Source organism: Gavialis gangeticus, unplaced genomic scaffold (genome assembly GCF_001723915.1).
Source record: "Gavialis gangeticus isolate Ggan-Ray unplaced genomic scaffold, GavGan_comp1, whole genome shotgun sequence".
Taxonomy (NCBI): Eukaryota; Metazoa; Chordata; order Crocodylia; family Gavialidae; genus Gavialis; species Gavialis gangeticus.
The window spans coordinates 127,518,818-127,538,316 of record NW_017729024.1 but is presented as its reverse complement, the minus strand read 5'-3'; the positions used below and the strand labels follow the sequence as shown (position 1 = coordinate 127,538,316).

At 43.2% G+C, this 19,499-nt stretch overlaps 1 protein-coding gene across 2 annotated transcripts in view; it reads left to right on the top strand.

The window, feature by feature from the left end:
• Window positions 1-19,499, top strand: part of FAM169A (family with sequence similarity 169 member A) — a 79,999-nt gene that overhangs the window by 24,475 nt on the left and 36,025 nt on the right. The window contains exons 2-8 of one of the 2 annotated variants that reach the window (XM_019517693.1): window positions 3,278-3,414; window positions 5,286-5,385; window positions 9,172-9,257; window positions 10,584-10,755; window positions 13,981-14,160; window positions 17,399-17,527; window positions 18,930-19,042. In XM_019517693.1, the coding sequence (XP_019373238.1) occupies window positions 3,280-3,414; window positions 5,286-5,385; window positions 9,172-9,257; window positions 10,584-10,755; window positions 13,981-14,160; window positions 17,399-17,527; window positions 18,930-19,042 (915 nt within the window). In that variant the 5' untranslated portion in view covers window positions 3,278-3,279. Of the gene's footprint in view, window positions 1-3,277; window positions 3,415-5,285; window positions 5,386-9,171; window positions 9,258-10,583; window positions 10,756-13,980; window positions 14,161-17,398; window positions 17,528-18,926; window positions 19,043-19,499 lie in introns of both variants that reach the window. The other variant, XM_019517692.1, reaches the window with a different exon arrangement.

Below are 19,499 nucleotides of genomic sequence, written 5' to 3'. Positions count from 1 at the left end.
ATTTTGAATTGCTTGTACAGTAGTAGTGGGGGCAGACTGGGGTCTTTCCTGGGTGGTGGCAGTGGTGAGAGGCTCATATGGGTGTGCTACCCACATTGTAGCACCAGGAGTTGTTGGGTTCTCACCCATGTGGTAGTGGCAGGCAAAGAGGGCACTTGTGCTGCTTGTGAGGCACGCAGCCTGCATGGTTTGTGGCCCTAGGCCTGCGACCAGTGCAGCACGTGGTTCCTATCATCTCTGAAGGTGGACAGCTCTGATCTAGAGAGAGCTGTCCCTTTTGTAGACTCAGAAGAAATACAGTATATCTAACATGGAAAAATACTTGAGATGAACAATAGGTAATAACCGAGAATTTCTTTCTTTTTTTTGTTTGCTTACATTTTGAGGACTAGTAATTAATCAGTTGTCTCCTCATTACCCCAATAAATTATTTCAAAATTGAGACACATCAGGGACTGAGATTTGTGAATCACTACTTATGGTTGAATAGGAGGAACTTCCCTTTAAGATGATGGAGGCAGTTTTTTCTGTGAATTAACATATTTCTAAGGCATAAATGACTTTCCTGCTTTTTAGATATGTGGAAACTAAAGAAACACAACCAGAAGAAACTTGAATTCAGCAAAACTGGCTATTGCTTTATTTTTCTGCTTTGTTGCTGCCTTATTTTTATATTCTAAAAATGCCAAGAATGATGGCCTAGGGGATATTAGCTGTGGCTTGTGGGTTGCATACCTCATTATCATGTAATTTGTAGTGAGCCTTCATCATTATCTGTTGTCATAGTTGTTCAGACACTTTGGCATAAAGACTGCTCAATAATACCTATCTGGGGGAAAGCAAAATCTGGGTTTCATCATTCCTTTTATGTGAGACTTTAATGGATCAGTATTCTCAACTTCACCTCTGTTCAGCAGCTGGAAGTAACCTTTGCCTGAAATAAAATACAGGGCTTTTATCCTAGGGCTTTATTTAGTCTGTAGCAGTTAATCTCATTCTAAAGCTTCATTCAGTCGGTATTTCCCAGTTGCATGTAATCTCTCACTTTCTTCCTAATTTCTGCCTTCCAGAATCAACAGATTTTTTTTTATATGGCATTTGTATGTTATGAATTTCAGCCCCTCTTTATTACAGTGAAGACTAACTTCTGTCCTTCTTTCTTTGTCTTGTATACAAAATAGCCCCTTTTACTTCACTCCCTAATTCTACCAGCAGGGAAAGGTGAAATGATACCTGCAAAGAAGGGTCATTGTAGTGCTTGGCCCCAGTGTGGAAGGAATTAGGAAACTAGAGAAGGATTCAGTGTGGGAGTGGAAGCTGAAGTACTCAGAACAGTAAGGTGATCTTCACCAGTGTCTATGCTAGAATGAAAAGGTGAATTAAAAAAAAAAGAAAGCTTTGGATGACATGTTTTAAAACTAGGATAGACAGGACAAGTTGTACTGTGACATCACCCATCTCTCTTTTTGTTGTACTTACTGCCACTTTTACCTTTCCTTGCTGAGTGGTGGCAGAGAAGAGTAGACAGTGGCAGTCAGCACTGAGATTTCACTTGCCTGTTGCCAGACACTCAGAAACAGCAGCATCCATAAGCATCAGGGGTGAGGTGGTGACACAGGTCCAGAGCTGAGGGATATAACTGAGTGGCAGGCAAATATGGAGGAATAGATGTGGGAAGATGGAGAGGGAAAGAAAAGAGAAATCTTGAAACTAAAAATAGATGAGGGGGGAAGAAGGGGACCAAGTCAGAAGACAAGTATTCAGTTATTTTCTCAAGTGTTCATAGAAAATTGCACCAACAGCAGTTTAGATCTGATTAATGACTTTGCTGTGGAAAAGATAAGAGAACAACCTTTTGCTTTTGGATGAAAGTTTTTCTTCCATGTGAGGTTTTTTTAGTGTTGCAACTACTGCCTGATAACACTGTTTGAGGGGCTGGGATTCCAGGACTCCCTCCCTGTCGTGCAGGATTTGACACTGTTTGCTGTAAGGGCTGAACCAAAGATTCTCTCAGTACTTTGGAGCTGCTGTCTGCAGTGCCCCAGCTGACTTGTTGCTTTCTCCCTCATCATCCACTTACATCCATCTATTCTTTACAGTGCTTTTAACCAGGTTTGTAACTAACTGATAACACCATTTCCTTTAAGCATGGCTTGGTCACAGCTAGGATTGATGCACTCCTAGTGATGGTAGTACCAACTTAAGCCTCAAATGGAGCTCTGACCTGCAGCAGAACTTCTGCCCCTTTCTTCAGGGATGGGTTTATTTCCTAAAACAAAACAGTCTAACATATCCACATAAATCAAGTCGTCCTTCTTCCAGGTCTCTCTCTAGTAGAGATGTTTGTTTTTCCTTTATTGGAGGATCAAATGACTTGCAAGCTGTCACAAGATCCCTAGCTTTAAACTCATCACCTGGGAAGCAGATAATTAGGCTCAGGTGGGAGCTAAACCCGGGTCTCTTAAAGGGCCAGCCAGATTGTGACAATAATTATGACCCAGAGCACTTGGTGGGGTATGTGTGTGGTTTTGGGGGTTTTTTTTGCTTGTTTGTTTGTTTGTTTTTGTTTTTTGCTTTACATTAGCACGCATCTTGCAGGCAGGAGGTATTTGTGTGACCTGAGAAGGTGGAGGGGTTTGCAGAGAGTTTATGATGGGCATGGGCCAGGAGTAGGCTAAGGAAGTAGCAGTAAAGGTCAAAGCACTGTATTATTCACGGACCTGTTTTTAAGTTGTGGTGATACTTGTGTTTCAGTGGTTCTAACCTAAAACCATAAACCTTAACTATGAGGGATACCAATTGAAGGAGGCTGGATTTTACTTCTGGTTTTGAGAAGGTTTGAGCATAAGGCCAGGAGGAATGAATCAAGTTTGAAGTCCTGTGATGTGTAAACACTGAGACAGGTGTTTTTTCTCTCATTCTTTGAGAGGCTGGAACTGGTAGGATTGATTATCGTCCTCTTCTGATTGGGCTAGTGCTCAAAGCTTGAGACTTCAGTCTTAGTTGCACTCTGTTAGGCATAGCCTGAATGCACAGGCAAAACACAATCCCTGTGTTAAAGAATTGTATTGGGCTGAATACTACTCCACTACTTGTGGAGAAACCTGTGTTGAGCCACTGCGTCTAAATCAAACTCTAAATGTGCCTCATATCAGTACTTGTAATTTAACAGAACAGCCTTCCTGAAGAGAAGAGGTGCTAGCTTATAAAGTCATTGTGGTATAACTGGTGCAAAACATGGTTTATCTGTAATAATATACACATTTCATTTTTCAAGGGATGGCATTCCCTGTGGATATGTTGGATAACTACAGTCATGAAGACTTAGAGAGTTCTGCAGAAGACTATATGTCTGACCTTCGATGTGGAGATCCAGATAATCCAGAGTTCTTGTCTGTCGTCAGTGACATCAAAGTAAGAACCAACAAATACATCGGTTCATGTTTTTCCTCTTCCTTTTTTATTTAATTTAATTGAACTTATTGTGGACTTTAAAATAAATGTCATTAGTACCTGTTGAGTAAAAAAAAAAAAAAAGACTTTACCAAAGCTTTGAATTTTATCCAGATGTCCCTACCTCTTGTTAAACTGTTTTAATTTTTAACATTAAGTAGTACATGGAGTTTTATATAAAATGAGATCTGCATATTGGCTATTCCTGTTCCTGGATAATTGAGTTATACATAACAAACAATTTAAAAAACAAAACAAAAAATTAAATCTCAGTCACTTGGTCAGACAAGCTTTTTACAAAAACTGAGAGCTCAGATTTTCCATTTTTGTCAGTAGTTCTAAGGGATCATAATTTGTGCTTGCATTCACTGTATCTAATGGATTTCTTATAATCCTGGTTCTGCAAAATAGTATGCATTAGTGGACCTTGCTTCTCATGCCAGTCCTTTTGATTTTCCAAAGGGGTGTCTCTACTGTATATTTTTCCTGAAGTGTATTTTGCTGCCCTTGAAGTAGCTCTGTTGATGGAAACACTTCTAGAAACCAGTTTTTGGCATTTTGTGCTCTAGCTGCCATATTGTCTAGCCAACCCAACAGCAGTTTGTAATATGGTGGGTCTATATGGATCTCCCATTGTTGATCATACCTATGGTAACAAGGATGCTTTTTTTTTTTTAAAAGTGGAATAGATGAAACCTATGAAATAAAAATGGAAAGAAGATGAAATCTTAGTTTAAACTGTTTTGTGGGGAAGTAAGTCTCATGTTTACCCCACAACTGATGCTTATTTGTTGTCCAATATCACCATTAAATATTTCTAATATTTGAATTTCAAAAGGCTATTGATATGCCACTAAAAGGGTCCTGGTCTCACTTTGTCATGTGTTTGTTATCTTAATGCCAAATGGTGATGTTCAAAACAACATTTGTATGCTGAAGTGCCTGTTGTAGCACCCAAAGTTGCGAGGTGCTGAATGCACCTGTTCTAGGGATGATGCGAGTTGCAAGGGGTGAGGGAAGAGTTGGAAATATTAGGTTTGCCTGTTATTCTTATCAAGTCTTTTTTGTTTGTTTGTTTCTTGGAACTTTTCATTAAAAGATGTAACAGAGTGAACTTGAAGCTTAATCAAACCTTAATCAAAAGTGAAGTGTTAAATTTTTGAGATGGCAGCACTTCCAGATGTTTGTACAGCATTTGAGTTAACTAGGTACTAGCATAAAATTGTTCTCTTTATTAAGAGAGTTCCACTTCCCTGGACCAGGTCCTGGAGTTAGGCCGAATGCAGCTCAATCTACAGTCTAGCTTGCAGGGAAGATTCTAGAGGTACAGGTGCTATATTTTACTTATTGATCCCACACATTAGAGCCCCCCCAGTGATTATCCTATCATGTCCCTGAATGTAGACTATGAAGAGCTTTACATAGTCAGAACCCCAGCTGACCCCTTCAAGGCTGCTTTATTAGTTTAAACTGTATGGCTCAGTACATATGTCATCCATCTACTAATTCTTTAGGCATTAATAAAAAATCTTCCAGGAGAAAACATAGGTAGACAAAATCTAGACTTGTAATGTTAAAATAAAGTAATACTAATTAAAAAAAACCCTTCTAAAATCCACCTTCCTCTTATTTGCAGTGTAGAGGTCATCTTCTGAAAGTCTGCATTTATAAAGAGCAAACAAGAGCCAGATTCTAATGTTTTTCTTTTGCAGATCATCAAAAAATGCCAGGGTTTGTAAATCAGCTTGCTTGTCCCGTTGAGCATGCTTTGTATATTTTGCTAATGCTGTGTTAACCAACATCTATTGAAGCATTGTGAACTCTTGTTTCAGATTCCTATTAGCTTGTCAACTGTAGGCTTCGTTCCTCTTTATGGTGGAGATCAGACGCACAAAGTTCTTGCTTTGTTTGCACCAGAGGATGCGCTCACAGGTTTCATTTTAATTTAAATTCTAATATAAATGTGTTCTGCCTCTCTGCCAAGTGCATGTAACCAGTCTTGTACTCATTCCATGCGTGTCCAGCTTCTTATTCTCAGTTTTGGCTATAGTTTGTTATCCACAACTAAATTCTACCAACCAAGAAAGGACTAGTTAATTAAATTTACAGTGAGAGACTGAATTAAGTGCAACACACACTTTCCTTGGATTTTCTACTCTCTGTATGCCTTGATATATGTATTACTCTCTCTAGTCTATCCAGAGTGGGAGGGGTGGGGGGCAGGCAGACAGTATGATTTCTGTGGAGTAACTCACCCTGAATTTTACTTGAATAAATTAACTCTGTGATGAGAAGCACAACCAGCTGTCCCCGACTGGCTGCCTGCAGCAGGCACTGTTACAGTGCCTGGCCATGCAGGGGAAATAGTTTTCACAGAGTGAATAGCTGTGATGGGATGTGATGCAAGGGTGCTCACTAAAGGGAGGGATGGGAATGGAAGAGCACCCTGCTGCATGGGGAAGTGTCAGCTATCATTGTCAAGAGCCAGTTAACCCTTTTCTGGCCCTGTGGCTGCTACTGAATTTAGGACTTTGGATCCTGACTTGTCATATAAAACTGTGGTGGTTGTGGGGCCAGGGAAGGGCAGCTTGGCTCTTGGTGGGGACCTGTCATTTTGTGGCAGCGTCCCGCCCCAGTTTCCTCTGTATGGCTGGAAGCTTGAGCCTCCTTGCTTCCATGCTGGTGCCCCAGGGCACAGAACTCTATCAGGTATGCCTCAGGAGGCTGGGGATAAGAGTAACACTTTGGGAGGGGAGGAAGAGTTTAACTTGAGGCACACCTGCCAGAAAAGTTGGCCACCACTGAACTAAAGGAATAGAAATGCAAGTGGTCACCAGTTATACAGTTACTCCTCACTTTGAGTGGCAGCACTGGAGTGAAGTGACTTGTGTAAGATTGTGTGTGTCTGCTTCACTTGTACTATGGACTGAAGTCAGTTAACTCCATAGTAAACGTGTTGTGTGTCTACATCCTAGGCTACTACACTCACATTCTCTTCTGTCGAGCAAGACAAACTTAGGCCCGCTCTGGTGTATCATGTTAAGTTTAAACTTGTGGATGCTGTCTTAACTCTATATAACTCAATGGGAGTAGGCATCTCTTACTGCATTCATCCTCTGGCACTCCAGTGTGCCAGATATGCCAGCCTCTGTGCCTGTATGTCACCTTCCCCTGCCTTGTATGTGGTCTCTGAGGCCCTCTACATGTTGGGTTTGAGGTGTAATTTAACCAGGTAATCACGCCTTGAGTTATGATCCAGCTACACATTCAACCAATTAATGACATGACAAAACAAGCAATAAGTTACAAAACTATTCCACAAAAAATGTGTAATAACTTTGTATCTTGTTCTAATCACACCATTAATTGAACATGTGGCCAAGTGTTCTCCTGTGGCTGGGAGCCCAACTGAGGGGCTTCTAGGCACAGGGGTGCATCACCCACTGCCAGCTCCACAGCTGACAAGGCTTGCAGTGGTGGCAGTGTTGTCAGCTTCAGGGCTTGCAGCAGAGAGGATGCTGCCCTGCTTATAAGTCTCCTGAACTGCAGGGTTTGCAGTGGTGGCACTGTCTTCAGCTGCGGGGCTTGCAGCAGGACCAACATGTTTGGCTGCAGGGCTCAAAGTGGGGGCAGCAGGGAGAACATTGCCCCATCTTCAAGCCTCATGAGGTGTGGTGCTTCTCGCAGTGGCTGCAGTGTTCCCCTTGCGTTGCTGCTGTTGCGAGCCCCGCAGTGACATGGCCTGCAGGGCTTGCAGCCATGGGAGCTGGTGCAGGGGGAGCCCAGGATTGTGATCCCAGGCTCCCCCTGCACTGGTGATTAGGTGTAATGGGATGTAATACGTAATCTGACCATCATGCCTCCTGCCATGCACGCATGGCATGGCAGAGCCTCAGAGACCACATACAAGGCAGGAAAAGTTGGCATACAGGTACTGAGGCTGGCATTGTTGGCACACTGGTACGTATGGCATGGTAGGAGGTGCATTTGTGGATTGTACATTAGATCCTGTTGCACCTTTACTTGCACGTATAGAGAAGCCCTGAATTTGCCCCTGCCACTTCATGGGCAGAATGTTCTCTTCATCTCTTAATTGTCCAGCTAACACTCTCTCCATACTTATCTGTTTATTAAGATTTACCTAAAACGAAAACTTAAAATCCCAACTCAAAGTCACTTCTGTGGACTCTCATATATAAATTTATAGAGGTCTTAAAAAAAAATTGCTTCAGAGTATGTAGTGGCTGAGTAACACCAAGCATATTGATTGTAATTAGAATTGTAATGTAATTAGCAGTAATAAACTTATGATAGCTTAGATGTGTACTTAACTTGGTAGCTATATAATTGTACAACTAATAACCAGGGATCCTGGTTTTCTCTGTTTAAAAATTGCAAATTCTCTGGTAAAATCACCAATTGATTTTTTTTTTTAAACTCCCCAAATCCCTTACTCCCCACCCCCATGCCCACCACCACTGCATGTGCCTCTCACTTGCCACCCACAGCCCTGCCCCCCATGCTGGTGCCCCTCACTCCCCATTCAGTCTCCTGCTCCACCCCCCTCCCAGAGGGGCCCCCAACTTCTAGGGTTGTGGGGCTAGTAACCTGGTCCCCAGCCCCTGCAGCAGTGCCCAAGCCCCAGCTGCTGCCCACAGGAGGCAATAGCTGCTGCGGTAGAGCAGAATGCAGAGCCCAGCTGCCCCTCCTCTGCAGGCGGCATGGCCAGAGCAGAGCCCATTTGGGGGGGAGGGGGAGTTGGGTGTGGGCTGCCCACTGGGTGCTTGGGCTGTCCGCTCTGTTGCGCGCCCCCCCCCACCAGGCCTCCACAGCCCTGCTGGTGAGACCTTGAGTAGCAGGGCAGAGCGGGGTGGTTTCAAGCTCAGTGTCACCTCCGTGAGCCCCACGCTGGCATGGTGAGGTGCCCTCTGCCTGCCCAGTGGCAGTGGGGGTGGCAGCACAGAGGTGTTCCCTTTGCTGCTGCTGCTGGGTGGGAAGGGGGTGCCTCGCTATGGTGGTGCAGGGCTCCCAGCAGTGGCATCGAGCTTCCCTGGCCCTGCTCTGCTGTCCTGTGCCAGGTCTTGCTCGCTGAGCTATGGCCACCCCAGGGGGAGGGCAGTAGGGCAGGGAGGCCTGAGCCTACAGTGGGCAGCCTGTACCCACCCCCACCCCATGCACAGAACTGGGGGGCATGCATCCCCCATGTCCCCTTCAGGAGTATGTGCAGTGGCAGGGAGGCAGCCCTCCTCCCCTGGATGAACTGCCCGTTCCACTCCCCACGCATTATCTAGCCCCAGCATGAGCCCTGCCCAACTCCCTCCCTCCTTCCCCCTGCCCTCACTATGGAGGCGTCAGTCCCCCACCCCAACTTACTTGCGGGGAGCTGCTTTCCAAACTACTTGGTGGCCATGTGCATGCGTATATACACATGCACATGGTGCCCGCTGCCTAGCAACCTTCTACCCACTTGCCCTAGCCCCTTGCAGGCTGCAACTCTGCCAGCCTGCAAGGGGTAATCCACCATTTCCTGCATTTTTCTCCTTTAAAGGAGAAAATCTGTGTTTTCCTCTTTAGAATGAGAAAATTCAGGTTTTACCACTTTTTTTTCTATGGTGAGTGGAAACCCGGATCCCTGCTAATAACTTTGTAGTGGTAATTAACATATTTCCTTCAAATTATCCTGGTATACTAACCTCCTATACCTCTGTTCTCTCCAAGCTGTAGCCTTGTACCTTGCTGACCAGTGGTGGGCTATCAATGATATTGTGAAAACATCTGTTCCTTCTAGAGAAGGGCTTCAGCAGGTAAATAGTTCCAGCATTTCGCTCATAACAATTTTTATCTTGCAAGGACAATTGATAATTAACTCCATGCCATTACAAATGATTAGAGATACATTTTGGATTTGAAAATGAATCCAATAGGTCATTTTATTCAGGGTGTGGAATCAGCTGGAGGGCAGGCGCACATGCCCCTTCCCAATGTAAGCTGTCTCTCTGTTTACCTTCCTCAAAGTTGCATTGTTCATGTTAATACCTTTGCATGAAAAATGTTTTGTTACTGACAGTTTTCAGGGCAACTCTTCGGGCTGTGCTGTGTGGGCTCCCAGCAATTAACCTCATTGTGACAGTAGTCTCTGCTGGAGAAACTTGTTGGCCTGCCTTTAATTTGGTATCTAATTGGAGAAGGAGTTTGGGCAGTAGTTAGAGTTGATGGCCTATGGTGTTGGAAAGAGGCATAAGGAAAAATGTGTGCCCTAATATCCATTTTGCTTGTTATCAAGCTTGCTTAACTATTGTTAAATTCCAGCCAATGCCTATGTTCTTTGAGGCATCCTAGACCTAAATTTTATAGCAAGAGACCTACAGCATGGAGTCCAGAATTACTCAGTTCTGCCACCACAGGCCCTCTTCTGCTTGTTTCTTCTTGAAGTAAAATAATAAATCACCACTGCACATACTGTATTAAGATATTTAAGTTAAACGTATTTGGGGCTACTCTCCACACCCAGGGGGTGCATTAGGGAGGAGCAGCTGAATTCTTTTTGCTTGCCACAGTAAACCTTGGCACTAACCAGCTGTCCCACTATATCATGTCCTGATCCCTGCCACTGCATACAGCAATGAAGGAAGGGAGTATGCTGGGTGGTCCCTTCCCAGAAATGCTAATCATATGTTCTTTGTAGCAATGCAAACTCTTGTTAGTCTGGAAAGGCTGAGATTTAGCTGGTATGCATTATTGTGTTTGGTAAATGTTTCTTAGAGGAAAAATGTATTTTTTTTTAATTTTAAGTTTACATCCCCATCCCCCGGAATTCTGTAACCCTTAAATAATCAGAGCACGTGTAATACTACAGATATGAGGAAAGCTCTGCCTAATCCAGGATTTTACATGGTGCCTGTTGCAGTGGTTTCAGAGCACTTCGCACTTCTCCAAAAAAAACCCCAGAACAAAAACTTGGGCCTGATTTTTAGAAGTGCTAAGTGCACGTGTCTTTCCGTGTCTTCAACTATACTTACTTTCAGAGGTGATAACTACTCATAAGACCCCCTAATGTCCAACCCTCAATTAAGTTGACTATGTGTTGTTAAATGATACATGTATCTAAATGTTCTTATATGTTTCTATAGGTGAAAACTGTTGGAGAGAGGGTGGTTCTCTATGTTCTCAATCGAATTATTTATCGGAAACAAGAAATAGAAAAAAATGAGATCCCATTCCTTTGTCACAGCAGTAGTGACTACGCCAAGATTCTGTGGAAGAAAGGAGAAGCCATTGGGTTTTATTCTGTTAAACCTGCAGGTAAAACTTGTGTCTGATTTTTGGCGTTAAAAAAACCCAAACTTTTATTGGGCCTTTTCAAACTGCTTTAATTTATGACCAATGTATGAATCTTTTCTTGAATTCTATAGCAGGGAAGATTTTTAGATCAATCAAGAGTAAAACCAATTAAATTATACTGATCTGAGAATAGAATTGGGGTTTTTACATGTTCTTTCCTTATACAGCTATTCTTCTGCCTTCCTAGACTTGCTGGGATGAGGATTTACAGTTACATATTCATATTCATTTGTGAGAGAGGGAGCTGGGCCTTTTTTTTTAATGTATTGGATATGATAGTCATGTTCCAGAACTCATCCAGGAGTGAACAACCTATGGAAATTATGATTAATATTAGGATTGTATTGCACTCATCTAGGGTCTGATCTTGCAAGGTCCCTGTGTGCAGAACTCCAGTGAATACCTTTGGGAAGCTGCAGGATCAGCTCTCATTACTACTTCTGTGTACTTCAATAGTGTTTGTGAGAGCGTCAGTTACAGACCCAGGATCCCATCAGCATAGGTTTTCTATAAACACAGAACCAAAGCATTGTTTAAATGTATCCTATATTGTTTAAATGTATCCCTATGATTTTTATAAATTCTTTTGACGCCTTTCAGTTTCTTCTGAATGAAATTGATTGATTATTTATAAATAATTTGAGCACTGACAGCCTTCCATAAATAACAGAACATCCAATTTTGGGCATATGGTTTGGTGTCCAAATTTTCTTACCTTCAGTAGAAGGTTTTTTTGGTGACTTCATAAGGCGCAACTGTTGTGTATGCTACTTTAGTGCATTGTAGGAGATTGATGCTTTCCCCTGGAACATCTGGCCTTGGCTACTGTTGGAAACAAGATAGCATGCCAGATGGGCCATTGATCTGTTTTGGTATGGCAGTTCCTGTGGGAAGCTAATCAGCAGATGGCATGTCTTTTTGTTTCGCTCATCAATACTGTGCCTTTGTGAACATAATCATGACACATTGCACATGTCCCTATAGAATAGTTTTCATGCTAAAAGTTAAGCCCATGCAGTGATCACAATGACTTTCTGGGTTGCATTGTTTTATGACTTTGTGCAAAGAAGGGATGTTTGTGCCAGATTATTGGACCACAGCATGAAAGGTTGGGTATTCTTCATTTGTAACAAGGTGGATAAAAATCAATGATTTTTTTTTAAAAGATTAAAAATGGAGTTTTTTAATGTAAATCTTTTTTTTATTTAGTCATATTTTATATTTTTGTATGGTGCTTTTTTAAAAGAAAGTTCTAATTTAAGATATGTTAAAGATCAAAGATCTCATCATGGAATAGGGATTATAATTTCAAATTATATACTATTTGAGACAATATATTCATGTAACCCTCTTAGAAAAGTTTTATAAATAGATCACCATAGGCCATGCACTATATTAGGGGTCCAATCTTATGGGGTTCCCAGAGGCTTCTCTCTAGATTAGTAAAGATTAAAGAAAAACACTCTACCCAATGAGACTCAGTGCTACGTCTAGAAGATCCCATTAAACATCTCTGTGATGCTTAGTTTCAGTTCTCAAACTGTTTTTGTGTCTCCAGAGATATCATCCTGGCTAATAGCAGTATATGGGCATGAGAGATAACGGATCTTATTACCTACCCATCAGCCTTATTGTGTATATGCAAGTTTGTGTACACAGAGTCAATCTCTTACCTTTCTCTAAAAGTGCAGATTTTCAAGAAGTTAAATGAATAGAGGATTGTTGGGGTGAAGTAGATCTGAACAAAGAGGAGGAGTCTGGAGATAAATGCAAGGAGGGAGGGGCAGTAGAAATAGAACAGAAACATTTTGAGCAGAATTTTGTTGAAATTGCAAAATACTTCCTTCCATAAGTACCACTTTGCAGCAGCTGCTCTGAAGAAAGCAGGAAGAACAAAACTAACTCTCCCACAAGATGTGCAATGGAACTCAGTAGTGGACTGTTTTGAGCGATACATTGAGAACTGGACTAATCTGATGACAATTTGTGAACAAAATTGTGACAAAATAGATGGAAATGTCATAGCCGGGGGTCTCAACATTGGGCTAAAGAGAAATGTAGAACATATGCTAACTATCCTGAAGTCTATAGCTTTGAACAAAGGTTACAGCTTTGAATAAAGGTTATATCAAATAACAAGAATGCACTTTTTGTAGAAAACAATGATTAAATTGATGCTTCCTGACCAGTAATTTAAATCCTGATTTAAATCAAATCCACCACGGTTTCTTATTTCAGCCCTGATGTGGATTCCTTGTGTGACCATCAAAAAAATTAATTTAACCTGCCTGTGCTTTTCCTGCTTGGAAAAATGAGGCTTGTTATACCTCACTGTCCTCACAAAGGTTTTGTGAGGACTAATTGCTTAAAGTATATAAAGAATACTTTGTAAATGCTATAGATATCTTACTGTTGTTTTTAGTTAGACTGCAAACTTTCTAAGGGAAAGGGACAAGTTTTCATTGTTATATGCTGCCTAATACAATGAAGCCCAGTTTTTGATTGGAATAGCTAGGTACTACTGTAATTCAAAGAAATTATGTTATTAATCTGATACCAGTGATTCCATGGTTATCATTCAGAAAATTCAGCAATTTTAAACACTGTGTTGTCATGGTGCACTGTTTTGTTTTGTTTTTTTTTTAATTCTATATTATTGTGTTACACATGGAAAAATCCCTTCTTATTAATGTCCACTTCCTGGTGGTGTCCTAAAAAATGTAAGGTGTAAGGGTTACTTGTTCACTCCTTAAATGATAGCTGACTTGCATGCTTGTGGTTTAGTCTTACATACATGAATATGTATTTAAAAGAGAATGTTTGAGTTGATCATTTTTGCTTTAGCTTCATTCTCTTAATCCAATTTCCTGAAATTGTAACGACAGGATTCCAAAGGGAGTTTCTTCCTCACAACCCTCTCAGTAGCTTGTAGCTACTATAATCTTGCAGCATCAGATCACAATACCAGACATGATTTCCCTACCATTTTGTTGCATGGTATATTTTTTGCAGTTTTACAAAGTTTGTCCAAAGAGCCAGAGTGGCTGAGACTAGTTACTGTATATAGGGTACAGCTGGATTGGGGTGAAATAAAATCCCAATCAGTTTCGATTGATTGTTGTAAAGCTTTAGATAAATCACTGACAAAATGTGTATCTGTGGTCCCCTCTACCCCTGTGATTTCAGGAAGCATATGTAGCTCCTATCTCACCCAAAGTTATCAGCTTCCTTTGCTGGACACAATGTTTGTGAGAAAGAAACATCGTGGGAAAGATTTTGGGTTAACGATGTTGGAGGATTTTGTGGATTCTTTTACTGAAGATGCACTTGGCCTTCGGTACCCGCTGTCATCATTCATGTATGCAGGTAAGCTCTTCAATATGTCCTTCCAGTTTCTCTGCATACACTTTCTTTCAATTTCGAAAGAAATATTCCCAACTGAGTTCAACAGAGCTGAAATAATTTAATAGAAAAACTCTAAATTTAAGCTTAAAATGTGTTACTATTTGATTAAATTTGGTTATCTGAGGATCATAGGACTGTAAGGCTGAAAGGGACTTCATTAGGTGAGCTAATCCAGCCTCCTACTCAAGACAAGATCATCCCTGACTAAAACATCACAGCAAAGTGTCTGTCTAACCCAGGGGTGGGCAATTATTTGGATCTGAGGGCCACATAGGGAGTTTTGGTGAGCTGTTGTGGTGTGGATTGACACCCTTCCCATCCTAGACCTAAATTTTGCAGCAAGAGCCACTCAGCAGGGAGTTCAGAATTACTCAGTGCTGCTACCACAAGCCCTTTCTTCCTTGTTACTACTTGCAGTGAAATAATAAATCACCATTGCACATTTATTATTTAGATATTTAAGTTAAACTTATTTGGGGCTACCCCCCCGTGCAACAGCTGACCAAAACTTCCTAAATGACTCTGCTTTGTGCTCAGTGGGACAGCAGAGATGGGGTGGGCCCGGGGCTGCAACAGTGTGGGGCCGAGGCCTGAGGCAAAGCTGTGATCCACTGCCTGCAAACCCCTGTCTGCAGAACTGGTGCCCATCACAGGGGCGTGTGGGGAGCATGGATCTGCTGTCATCGCTGTGTGATCCCAGGGTCTCCATGGAGACCAGCTGAGACCCATGTAGGCAGGGTGCATGGCCAGGTGGATGGGATGGGGACATGGGTGGGCAGGGAGCTGTATCCAGGGCCAGGTATAGGATCTTGAGGCAGTGACAGCATGGGGCGAGGGCCAGGAGCAGATCCATGATGTGCTGCTCGCACACCCCTGCCCACTGAACCTGCACCCTTTGCAGGGTCATGTAGACAGTGGATCTTGGCTCTGTCCCAGGCCCTTGCAGTGGGTTTGGGGCAGACAGGCTGTGGTGCCCAGGCAGCAGGATTGTGTCCAGCAGTGGCAGCTGGAAGGAGCTGCTGCCACGGGTTGCTGAGAAGCGAGTCCAACTGCTGCACCGCCCCAGCCCCACTGCATGCCAGGGGGCGGCTGGACTGGCTGAATGTGCCATAACCTAGGCTACCCCCTACATCTGGGTTGAGCAGGACCAAGGGACCCACTGCGGGCTGGACAAAATCACTTGGCAGACCTGCATCTAACCCATGGGCCATATTTTGGCCACCCCTGGTTAACTTCCATGGATGGAGAATCTACAACTTTTCTATGCAGCCTGTTCTTATGTGGTAGGATTATGAAGTATTCACCAGTGGAATTTTTAATGGTTGGAGATGTGGCCAAGCCACTCCTGTTGGACACTCAGGACTTACTTATACTTCTGTAGTGGTGGGGGGCAGGGGGTATTGGGAACTCAGCACTGAGGGCTTTGAGCATGCCCTGCCAAGCTCTGCTCCTCCTGAGTCCACAGGCACTCTCCAGACTGGGGCTGTTCAGGGTTCATCCCCAGCATTAGTTCTCAAGCTCACTGGAGATCTGAGACTCAAATAGGGACTGGATGAGTCCAAAGAAGCTTTATTGCCAAAATTCCGGGTCTGGAGCATATCTGTGAGTTTAGATAGGGAGAGTGCTGCAGAGGTGTGCTTGTCGCCTCTTGTCCTGCCCCTTGCCCCTATGTGGGACCTTCCACTGAAGTGCTGTAGATTAGTTCTTAGTAACTAGTGTGAGAGGAACCAGCTGCTTGAACCCCCACTGTGCTCCAGCTTTATGCCCCTGCTCCATGCTCAGTTGTCAGATTTGCCCATCCCCTGCTGCATCTTAAACATACCTGTTGCCACAACTCCAGCCATGGGAATGATGATGGCTACAGTAACTCTTTCAGGACCACATGAAGGGTTTGGACAGACATGTACAGAAGCAGCCTTGCACAACGTTTCTAAACACACCCTTGCTTTGTTTTCTCATCAGTATCACAAGAAATGCAGAACAATTTGATTGCATTAAGAATGTCTGTGTATCCATTTCCTGGGGGTCCCTCTGTGATCAGGCTGGCAAGGTTTCCCCTGACCTGTCAGGCTTCTGCAGGTAGCTCTTTACAGCTAGAGATGCTGAAAAAGGCTGAAGACTTAGGGGCAGATCCTGTTCCTCCTGTTAAATGCCTAAGTGTGATCTTATTCTACCTTGGTCAAATCCCTGAAAAACAGTTAAGGAGTAGATGGTTCTTCTGCTTGCAGCTTTTTGTAACTTACTCTCATAACTGATAATGGCATGTTGCTAATGTAGGTGCATTAACATTTTATCAGAGACTTGAGCAAGGTAGAATAGGATGTGGCCCCCTGACTTTTGCCCTCAGTTTCTTGCCTCTCTGAGGCTTGTGCTTACTAACATGCCCTTCCCAACCCCAGTAAGGCACCTGGATTCTTTCTTTGGCCTTTGCAAAACTACCTCCTGTTCCAAACCCACCTCCCCACAGATGGTCTGGCCAACTGTTGTCCCCAGTCTGGGAGGGATGTAACAGAAGTTTTGTCCATGGAGTAGTATACACATCAACAGAAAGACATTTGTGATGCAGCAGTTTCAGGCAGTTACAGAATAACTTAATGATCTCAACCAGGGTTCTTAAGTCATGAAAAGGTTCCCCAAACCATCATGTGGGGGTAAACAAGGGCATTCCAGGGGCTAGTGCTGGTTGTCTGATATAATGGTGCAGTAACTGACTCCGCAGTCCTGCGGAATGTCATACAAGTGCCTTGGGTAACATTAATTGGTATGATCAGTGGGTTGGATACAGTATTTTAAGAGCATATCCCCAAACATTTAATTGTAGAAATGTTTAAATCTTGGTTGGATTTAAACCGCTCTTGAAACAACTAACCATGTAACTAGCATACAATATCACAAGTAAGTCTGTAATACCTAAAAGTGAGGGAGGTAATTCACCAAAGACAAAAAAAATAGAAATTACAGTTCCTCTCCCTTCGAATATGCAATCAAAGTTTGAGATGCTGGAAGATGCTTAATAGTGGTGGTGATGGGGAATTAAGTGCAAAAAGATAGTTATTTAGGCTAGACAGGTTGGTTCAGCTCCATTTTAGGCATGACGTGAGAAAGTTGAGTGGCTAATTTAAAAAAAATTAAATGAACACAAGTTATGGGTCAACGTACCGTGTGGTAAGGCTTTTTTTTTTTTTAAATATTTGTTCAGCTTGTAAGCAATACTTTGAAAAGTACCCAGGTGATCATGATCTTCTATGGGAAGTCGAAGGAGCAGGACACTGGTTCCAGAGAACACCTATTACCACTATATTGCAGAGAGAAATGCTCAAGCTGACAGGTAAGCATGCAGAGGCATAGCATAGCAGCACAGCTCTGTGCTGGGGTGGGGCAGCACCAGCTCCTGCTGTGCCAAATGTGGCAATGCAATCAGCTGCAGTAATGGCTGCTTTTGCTTTGCCTTTCCCCAAAAGACAGTACCTGGGGCTGCTGCCCCAGTCACCTCTTTTGTCGCCTCCTCTCTGCCACGATTACATTACTGTTAGCATGCTTTGTGTAACAAGTGCTGGGCTCCAGGGGTGGCTATGATGTTCTACTCTAACTCTCTCTGGGTATACGTCCCTTCTTCCTACCTGCCACGCCTTGATACAAATGTGTACTTTTTAAAGGGGAGGCTGCCCCAGGGGCCCCATAGTGAGCCCTCGTACAATAATAAGCTCTCATGCAGTAAAAACTGGGCTCTAACAGCTAGTCATCTCAAGGGCTAATTACTTGGCCTCCAACCTCCCCTTTAGCCATGGCCATACCTTGTAGATGTTGCTGTCCAACAAATCACCCTTGTTGGGGCCTCAGCCTTCTCAGCCTTTGCACCTTTTTCTTTCACTGGGCCATCTAGCCAAGATCCACTGTACTGGACCTGGGTTCCAGCTCTTCCTCACTCTGCCCTGGGCTCTCCATCCCTAGTTTCAACCCTCTTCGGCATGTGCTACTACATCCTTGGGCCTGCTGTTGCCTGCTTGAGTCCTGTGGACCACCCCTGGCAGGATTCCGGGCACTAAATAGCAGTGTGCCTCATGGGTGCTTTACCACAGCCTACCCATCACCCCTTTGCTAGCTGTACCTGGTCCCTTGGTTTAAACTTAACCAGAAACTTAAAAGGAAACATAAGCCCATCAGTTGTAACCAAACTCTGAGCCCACTGACTGTAATGCAACTCTAAGCCAGCAGGTCTATGAGAAAGCCCTCCTCATCCTGGGTCCCAGCTCCTTGAAAACCTTCAGCACCTTGCTTTCAACTCGCAGGTATAACAGGATCCCAGTCTGTTGTTCAGCTACAGTCGCCTCTTCCTGTTGCCTGCAGGGTCAGACTGCCTGCCTTGATTCAGGCCTTGGACTTGTATGTTCCCTAAGCACAGCCCCCTTCCAATCAGGAGACTTCTCCAGACTGGTTGCAGGTGTGCCCTTTACTGTGATGGGCCACTTACTGCCTTTCCTCTTACAGTGAGCTCCTGTTTAGCTGCTTGGGTTCTAGCTGCTGCAGTTTCTCTACTTATAGTAACAGAAGCTCTAAGCTTTCTGTTATGTTTAGAAATGGTCAGATTTTCATTGATGATGCATGTTTATGAGAGTGTAAAGACTCTACTTGGAGCAAGATTGGGCCCTACATAAGCTTGCATTCAGAGCCAGTAACAGGTTATGTAAACCGTATCTGCATTTGTTTTTTGTTTTTGCTTTTGAAAGCAGAAGCCTCTCAAAAAGAAAACAACAGTTCCCAGACTGAGGAGTTGTTTCTGCAGTCCACCATGGAATCTGAAATGAGAAATGAACAGAACACAAAGACTGAAACACAGCTAAGTGTAGGTACACACATGGTTTTCTGTATATCTACAAGTTTGGAGCTTCTTATAGCGTTTGCTAAATTATATATTTTACACCTTTAGTTTTGTTAATCCGGGAGGGGGCAATTATTTTTGGTTGGAGGGCTGCTTAAGGAATTTTAGTGAGCTGTTGAGGGCTGCCCCACCCCCTGAGAGGTGCCCTGCCCCCTGGCTGCCATCTTGGGACCAGAAGTGCTGCCCCTGACCTTTCCCACTGGAAGTTCCTCCCCTTGCCCCTGGAAGTACTCCTTTTGGAAAGGGAGTTTGCCAACTTGGAACTGGAAAAAAACAAATTGTATACTAAAAGTCAAACATCTACAATAACATCTTTTAATTTTATTTCAAAAAATATTTTTTCCTGATTTGTGTGTCTTGTATATAGAGGTGATTTTATAATAGCTCAAAATGAAGTCTTATTCTTTTATATTGTGGGGGG